Below are 8,455 nucleotides of genomic sequence, written 5' to 3'. Positions count from 1 at the left end.
TGTGTGTGTGTGTGTGTGTGTGTGTGTGTGTGTCCAGATGCTGAGGGTCTAGCATACTTTTGAGAGAGAGAGCTCACACTGCCCCTAACTCTTCTCAACACAACTGCTAGTCACAGACACTTGTCTGGTCTTCTCCATGGCCCCCCATTGTGTCTAGCTGGAGGCCTGCTGCAGAGCTGCAGATCAATATCAGAACATGGCGGCTACTCTTAATAATCATTGTGATTGAAAACAATAGCTGTTGGGCCGGCCGAGTGGCGCGTTGGTTAAGAGCTGGCTTGGGATGCCAGAGGGCCCCGGTTCGGATCCCACATATGAAGGCCGGTGACACTGCCCTCTACAGCTAGGATGCTGAATGGCAGCTCGACCTGGAGCTGGGCTGCCATGAGTCACCAGTGATGGCAGGAGGGTTGCCATGGGCCACCGTGTGTAGACAGTGGCCAGTGTGAGTGGCCAGCAGCAGCAATGAGCGGCCGTCCAGAAGCCGGCGACTGATCTGCCTCGCCCAGGAAGAGCTCAATGATGGTGCCAACTTGGGCCAGTGAAGCAACGTCCTCCACAACTAGACTGAAGAACAAAAGGAGAGCAACTTGTCTGTTCCCATCCCCCCAATTCCCCAGCACTGTTCCCATCCCTCCAATTCCCCAATAAAAATCTTCAAAAAAAAAAAGAAAACAATAGCTGTCTGTTGGATGGATGGTGTGTGCTTGGGATGGGGGTAGGAAAACTGCAGCAACTGGCCTCCTGTCCCAGCCCAGCTCAGCCCAGTAAAGGTGGGAGACCCCACCTCCCAGCCGCCAGCCTGGTGTTGGGGAGCACGGAGAGGGCAGGTGGTTCACAAGTGGGCTGGGGCCTTTCTTCTGGGCTTCCTGGCCAGGGCCCCTGGCATCCCTCTTAGCCTCTGAGCTGGAGGCTGGTGTCAGGGCCCATCTGGACTGTCCCCCTGAGTCAGCCAGGAAGCAGCCTTGTGACCATATGACTCACCTGGGCCCTAATTATGTCCTCCCAGAGTGTCGGCTGTTGGGAAGAGGGAGAGCCTTGGAGGGCAGCCTAGGGGCTCCCTGGTTTTGCCTGGATCCCCTGCTTGCTCCTGCACGGATACAGCGTTCCTCATGAACCCCATGAGGATGCTTCTCCTCCTTCCCCTTCCTGATAGGCTCCCAAACCTGGTGCCAGCCATGCCCGCTGGAGTGGGGAATCCTGGGGCCCAGAGCACTCCAGGTCGGAGCTTCTGCTTCTCTGCTGTTACCCTGCATAGGGCAGCCGCTGGCTCCTGGAAGGCACCGCCAGGATCAGTGTAGGCCAGGGCCGGCTGGTGGCTCAGGCTCCTTGGCTGCCTGTGTGAGCTGAGTAGCCACTCACAGGCCACGTCAGCTCCTGGGGATGGCAGTACCTCATCCTCGGACCCCGTAAGGTGGAGTTATAAGGAATGAGGGGGTCAGTGGGGGGACTCTGAGCTGATCACTTCCCTGTGCGCCTTCCTCTCCCTTTTTGTCAAGTGAGGGTCATGGTACCTCTGCGTCCACCCCGCCCTGGCTTCCTATGACTTACAGAGAAGGTCTGTGAGGCTGGGGGGTGTGGCTGGTGCTGGAGCAGGAAGCTGGCACAGACACAAGGGTCTTTTCCTGGCCTCTCAGGGCTCTGGGCCTGGCTTGACGCTCATGAGTGGTGAAGGCAGGGGTGACATGACCCTAGGACCTGCTGTGGGGAAGGCCCAGTGGGCAAGTGGAGAGGGCTGGACTCAGGCTCACCACCACATGGAGACAGCCCAGGTGTTTCTGAAAGGTCCAATGGAACACCACAGACGCATCTGTGGTCAGACCTGAGGACTGGTTGGCATTTAAACTTGCCTTCCCCTCCTGGGTGTGCCGATGGCTGGGGGAGGCTGCCATGCCCTGCTGTGCAGGTTGGGCCCTGCACAGGGTGCCTGGCTCAAGGATCAGAGAGCTCTGAAACCCAGAGAGGATGCCTCTCTCTAATTTGCTCAAAAGGACCAATTGGACTGCAGTGACCCTGGTCAGGCCTGTGGGGTTAAGTCCAGCCATTATGTGAGAACTTGCCAAGTCTAGCCACCCTCTGGGCTTCTCTCACCTCCCCCACCTTCCTCCATCTCTGTTGGTATCTGCATGTGTGTCTCTCTGTGTCTGTCTCTGTTCTCTCTCCCTCTGTTACATAAAATTTCCCAGGGCCGAGAGACAGAAGGAGGCTGACAATGCACCGTTACATCAAGATTTATTAAGGGCACTTACATCCGAGGCACATCTTGGACGGCGGCAGGACGACGTGGACGTCCTCGTGGCAGGCGCTAAGGGGTTACACAGGACGGCAGGATGGATAGGGGTTCTGGGGTGTGACCCGCCCCAGATAAGTGGAAAATGCCTTACATGCGTCCTGGGCAAGGGCAAGGGCCTGTTCCAGGAAGCAGCACAAACCAGCATGCTGTGGGGCATAGGGCAGGGGTGGGTCCGATGGTCTCGGAGGGCATTTAGGGAAGCAGTGTCTTCTCCGCCCCAGATCTAGCTGGATGTAGCTCGACGGCCCAGCAGTGGTCATGTCGTTGTACAGTCTCTTCTCCACACTCTGCATCTCTGTCTCTCGCTCACTGTACCCCTGGTGGGAGAGAGGCAGGAAAAGCAGTCCCCAGATCCATTCTGAGGGTATTGTGGGGACAGTGGCAGCTGAAAGGAAGGCAGTGGGGTGCAGAGGAGCAGGGTGGGTGGTCCCAGGGAAGTGTGGGCAGAGTGAAAGCTGGGCCTGCCTGCTGGGGGACACAGTGGGGTCTCCCTGCAGCAGGGTAATGGAAAGCTGTTTTAGACAGAGCCATGGGACATGGGACGGGGAAGATCTCTCTGAGGAGGTCATATGTAAGCAGGACAACCAGGCAGTGGGGGTGTTGGGGAAGGGCACGACAGCAGAGGGCACAGCAAGTGCCAATGCCCTGAGGCCTGGTGTGTCTGAGGAACAGAGAGAAGACCTGTGTGGCTGGAAGGGAGCGAGGGGGAGGGGAAGTAACAGGAGGTGAGATCAGGAAGGAAGGAGGAGATCTTGCACTTTGCTACCTAGGTTTTTGAGGGCTTATTTTATCAGAGAGGAGTAACATGACGTGGTTTACATTTTAAAAGTCTCCCTTGGCTGCTGAGTGGGGAAGAGACTGTAGGGGGAGGAGCGAAGCAGGGAGGCCACTTAGGAAAATGTTATTATCATGAAATATATTATTATGAAGAGAGTGCTGGGGTTGCTAGGGGGTCTTTAGCACTAGGGAGTGCCCCTTGGCCTGCACCTCTGTGCGGTGGAATCTCCCAACCCTGCCCCAGAGGATGGAGATGGAGAGGGGAGACCTTGGGGACTGGGGTGCAGGAAGGGCCTGTTAAACGTAAGTGGGCGGCCTGGTCACACATGGGCGACTGTGGCCAGAGGGCAGCAGGAGGGTGGCGGGAGGTGGTTGGCACCAGCAGGGTGTGTGCTCACCGAGGCAAAGCAAATGTGTCCTGGCCAGCAGCCCCACTACCTTGAGAACAGGCTGGGCCAACGTCTGGCAGCCACTGAACCGTAGGGTGTTTCCGCTCCCTGTGGCCCTCAGCCCTGGGAGGGCTCAGGCTGGAGCTACGGCTTCCTCTGCTGAAGGCAGCTTGGTTTAATCTGCCGGTAAACCAAGGATCAAAAACACCTCCCGCATGAAATTCCCAGTTGGGGGTGTGGGGTGACAACAGACCCTGCAATAAAAATTAGATGATGATGTTACCATAACACAGGTTTGGAGACCACAGAGGAAGGAGGAAGCGATTCCAGCAGAGAGGAATCCCTCAGGTTCAAGGAGGAGGCACCACTGTGATTTGGGCTTGCAGCAAGGGGAGGAATTTGACAGGGGAAGGAAAGGAAGGGGGCATGCCTGCCAGGGGGCCGACCCCACTTTCCACCTATCTGTGCAAGCCAGACCATCCTAGACTTCTCCCCTGCGCCTGCTTGTTCAGTTCACCTCTTCAGTTTAGTCCTTTGCTCCCTGCCATCCATCCCTCTTCACACTTGCATTCTCAGTACTTTAGCTGGGGACCCAAATCACAGCCACTGCTTCCCAATCCTGTCAAAGCTTCAGCCCATCACTGTCAGGTCCTCCCCGCTCCCCTTGATCACCCCCACCCATTCCGTACAGCTTAGCTACGGCACCCCCTCTTCTCCTGGAGTCCTGGACTAGCGGCATCCACATGTTTGTTTACCTGCTCTCTCCAGCCCGGGACAGACACACATGACGTCTGGGCCTGGGGGCTTTGTCTCCATGTCTGCAGTGTCCATCATGGCTGGAGCAGAGCAGGCTCAACGCATGGTGCTAGACTGAATGAGTGAGGGAGGGCAGGCGGGGGTGGGGGTGGGGGGCTCAAGGATAGGGCTGAGAGGTAGTCAGGGGCCAGATTGCATGGCCACGTATGCCGACCTAAGTAGCATGGCATTTATCCTTAGGGGGAGCTGGGAGAGCAGCATGGTGAGATGTACAGTGGAGGATGGAGTAGAGGGGGCAGGGGGCCAATCAGGAGGCTATCAGAGGCGTCATAGTGAGGGGTGTGTGGGCCTGAGCTGGGACAGTGGCAGATGGGGTGGATAGGAGGACACTTGGGCAGTGGTTCTCAACCAGAGGCAATTCTGTCTGCCAGGAGACATTTGGTAGTGTCTGCAGACATTTTTGGTGTGTGTAGCAACTTGGAGGGGGTGGTGTTACTAGCATGTAATGGGTAGAGACCTCCCTAGTGTTCGTTTCCTCATCTTTAGTAAAGGTTATTGGGAGAATTAAATGGGTTATACATGTTCAGTGCTTAGAAAAATATTTAGAAATATTAAACAGTAGGAACATGAGCTACCATTATTTTAAAATATAAATCCTCTGTTCAAAGCCCTGTATTGGCTCCCCATCATCCAAGTGAGAGCCGAAGCCCTTCCAAGGGCTGACAAGGCTCCTCACCATCCTGTTCCCTCTCCGCCTCTAAGCCCGTCTCCTCTGCCCTCCCTGCTCCACATGCTCTAGCCGCACTGGCTTCTTTGCTGCTCCTTGGACACGCTCAGCCCATTCCTGCCTCAGGGCCTTAGCACTTGCCGTTCTCTCTGTCTGAAAGCTCTGCCCCTAGGAATTTATGTGATTCACTTCCTAACCTCCTGAGGTCTTTGCTTAGCTGTTGCCTTCTCGGGGGCCTTTATTAACTACCTATGTTTAAAAAAAAAAAAATCTACCTTCCCTCGCCACCACAACTGGCTCTGTCCCTGTACTCCTGTCCTGCTTCATTTTTCTTCAGAGCATTTTCATAATATCATAAAATAAATGATCATATATTTAATTTACTTAGGTGCTTATTGTCTTGCAACTGAAATATAAACTTTGTAAGGACAGGCACTGTGGCGTGTCTTGTTTGCTGCAATGTCCCCAGGGCCTAGAACTTCACGAGCACATACCCAGTGTTCCTTTAGATGTTGCTTCAATGAATGAATAAATGAGTAGAGTGAGTGAAAAACTTCACCAGGAGTCAGAGCCGTAGGAGGGGAATGGAGAGCAGGTAGAATTGAGGACGGAAGGGGGAGCCTGAGTGGACCTCTGAGAAGGCCCAGGGTCCTGGCACAGAGCCTTGCTCATCTGCCCCCCTCCCCAGACCCTCCACCCCCATTGCTCACTGGGACCCTCCTGCAGGCAGTGTCTTGCTCTGCCCGCCTGGCCCTGGACATGGTACCCCGAGCCCAGGCAGCTGGCCAGGCCTGAACAAAGTGTCCTTTCCCCTCGATTAGCTGCCTCCTTCCAGAGGCACGCAGAGTAGGACATGTCCTGCTGCTCAGGAAGCGCCTGAGGGCCTGGGAGAGCTCTGGAGTGGGCACAGGGCCGGCCGGGGCAGCCACCCCGCCTGGAGACGGCATGGAGGAGCAAGGGTCTTGGGGGCCAGGGGCCAGGGCAGACCCCTGCCCACCACCAACCCCAACATGCATCCACTCATTCATTCAGAAAACCTCTACTGAGAGCCTATCTGGAATACAGCTATGAATGAGTCCCTGCCCTGGTGGAGAGGAGGGAGACTGGGTGACACTGGCCTGCCTTGGGCTACGCAGGGACACTGGCCTGCCTTGGGCACTTTTCCCTGGGGTGCTATGGTATTAGATGGGGCTGAAAGCCTAGAGCAGCTTCAGGGACAACGGGGACAGGCTGGGTACTAAAGGGGCATCTTACCTCTTGGCCTCAAGGAGAGGCTGGGGACCATGGGTTTATTCAGGCTTCCCTGACACCCCACCCCAGTCCCCACCTCCTCTCTTTGTGGGTGTTTCAGTGGTGACCATGTGCTGCTGGGAAGCTGTCAGTAGTTTCTGTTGATTGGTCAAAGCTCAGCTTCTCACAAGCCCTGAACCCCAAGACCCCAGGACCAGAGTCTCAGCCCCTCCCACGCCCACAGGCCTCCTTCTCGCTCATGCCACTTTTGACTTGGCCCCTCCCTCCTGAAGCCCTTTTCTTCCCATGGTCCTGCCTCAGCTTCCCCTTGGTGCCTGCAAAACGTGTTCCTAGGGGAGGGGAGTTTGGTTACAGAGCACAGTATCTTCTAGACAGTAGAGTAACCCTCTCACATCCACTCACACTTGCCAGTGCTTGTACATGCACATACACACACTCAAGTACCCCTGGGGCACACAACCCCACCACATACCCCTCCAGGTTGCAGACCTGCCCTGGGCCTCAGGGCCTGAGAACTCCTTGGTCCTCCCTGTGAGGGACAGGCAGGATGGGCAGAGGCAGGTGCTGAGGCCAGAGCTCTGCATTCTCAGGGTCCGAGCCTTCAAATCTGTAGGGTGGGTGCTGGCTTGAGGTCTTTGGTGTCCCCCAGGGCCTGTAGCCTGTGAGGTCCTGGTTAGCACGGGGCGAGAGCCCTGTTCTGAAATGTCACCTGTGATAGTTTTAAAATATGGCCCAGCATCCTTTGGCACTCTTCTCAGGGCGGAGTCGCTGTCCTTCTTCCCTTGAATCTGAGAGGGCTATGACTGCCTCCACCAGCGAAGTACAGTGGCAGTGACACTATGTGACTGTGGAGGCTAAGTTATAAGAGGTCACACAGGTTCCACCTGCTTCGCTTAGGACACTTGCTCTGGGGTAAAAGCCAGCCTCATGTAAGAAGTCAGGCTACCCTGAGGTTGCCAAGCTGGAGAGGCCATGCAGAATTGCTCATATCCACGGTCCCAGCTGAGTTCCCACAGAGCCAACACCACCTGCCGGCCATGGGAGGTGGCCATCCTGCACTCTAACCCCACTGAGCCTTTCAGGGGACTCCAGGCCCAGGCAACATCTGATAGCAATCACATGAGACCCCAGGTGAGAACTGCTTAGCCAGGCCCTTTCCTAATTCCCGATTCATAAAACTTTGGACAAAATAAAATGGCCGTTGTTTCATACTGCTGACTTCGGGATAATTTGCTATGCAGCAATAGTAGTCAGAACATTGCCCCCACACACTTTCTGATTCTTCTCTTAGTCCCTTTCCCACCTTGACTCCCAAGATGAACCCCCCTGGACTGGACCCAAAGCCTGGAGATGGCTCCCTGGGCTCAGAGAATGCCTGAGGGGAGCTGGGGCAGGCTGCCCACCCTCCCCCCAGGAAGTGCTTGGCTTACCCTGATGTGGGTGACCAGCACCTGACAGATGAGCTGCTAGGTGGTCCCTCCTGTTTGTTCAGGACTGGGGTGTGTCTGGTGCCCACCTCTGTGCCCATGCTGGCCCTCAACTAGGCTCTGCCCTCAGCTCCTGGCACCCCATGCCTCCAAGGCCTGGCCTCCTGTCCCCAGTCTGCTGGCTGAGCAGGAGTGGAGTTGGATGAGGACAGGATAGTCTGTCACCAGAGCGCAGAGCTGTGGGAAGCTGGGGCCTTGGGCGTGGTGGGGTTTGAGTCAATACTAGAACTACTGATTGGTGTGGGGGGCACGTCAGAGATTGCCCCAGCTCCCCATCTCCCTGAGGGACGGGGCTCCAGTTGCCCCGGCGGTAACTGGGTGGAGAATGCATCCATTATTGGCCTTCAAATCTATCCCTTTTTTGCCTCGCTTCTCCACTGGTTGACTGGCATTTACAGGGGTCACCTCCATTAACGTACGTGTCCTCAAATCTTTTTCTTAGGGTCTGCATCCTAGGGAACCTAAACCGAGACAGAGGTATCAAAATGAGTCCTCAGTGAACTTACAATCGGGCCTGGGAGTGAAATCAACAGAGTTAAGATGCTGAAGTGCCAATCAAAGAGTCTATGTCATAGATTTAGCAATGACACCTGGCCTCTGTTAAGCACCTGCTCTGTGCCAGGAAGTGGTCGAAGGGCATGATGTCTGCCATCTCGCTGAACACTCACCATGATCCTCTACGGTGGATAGTGCATTATCCTCATTTGACAGCTAAGGAAACTGAGGTGTAAGGAAAGTCCTTTGTTCAAGGTCAAGAACTAGGAAGTAAGGCCCG

The 8,455-nt window shown here is 55.6% G+C and overlaps 1 protein-coding gene across 1 annotated transcript in view; it reads right to left on the bottom strand.

Moving 5' to 3' along the window:
- Positions 1–1,633: 1,633 nt before the first annotated feature.
- LOC109392408 (sorting nexin-6-like) overlaps positions 1,634–8,455 on the bottom strand; it is a 26,670-nt gene continuing 19,848 nt past the window's right edge. The window contains 2 exon segments of the mRNA XM_019660836.1: positions 1,634–1,701; positions 2,385–2,610. Of these exon segments, the coding sequence (XP_019516381.1) occupies positions 1,634–1,701; positions 2,385–2,610 (294 nt within the window).

The sequence above is a fragment of the Hipposideros armiger genome, unplaced genomic scaffold, assembly GCF_001890085.2.
Source record: "Hipposideros armiger isolate ML-2016 unplaced genomic scaffold, ASM189008v1 scaffold_331, whole genome shotgun sequence".
NCBI lineage: Eukaryota > Metazoa > Chordata > Mammalia > Chiroptera > Hipposideridae > Hipposideros > Hipposideros armiger.
This window is presented reverse-complemented; position numbering and strand designations above follow the sequence as displayed.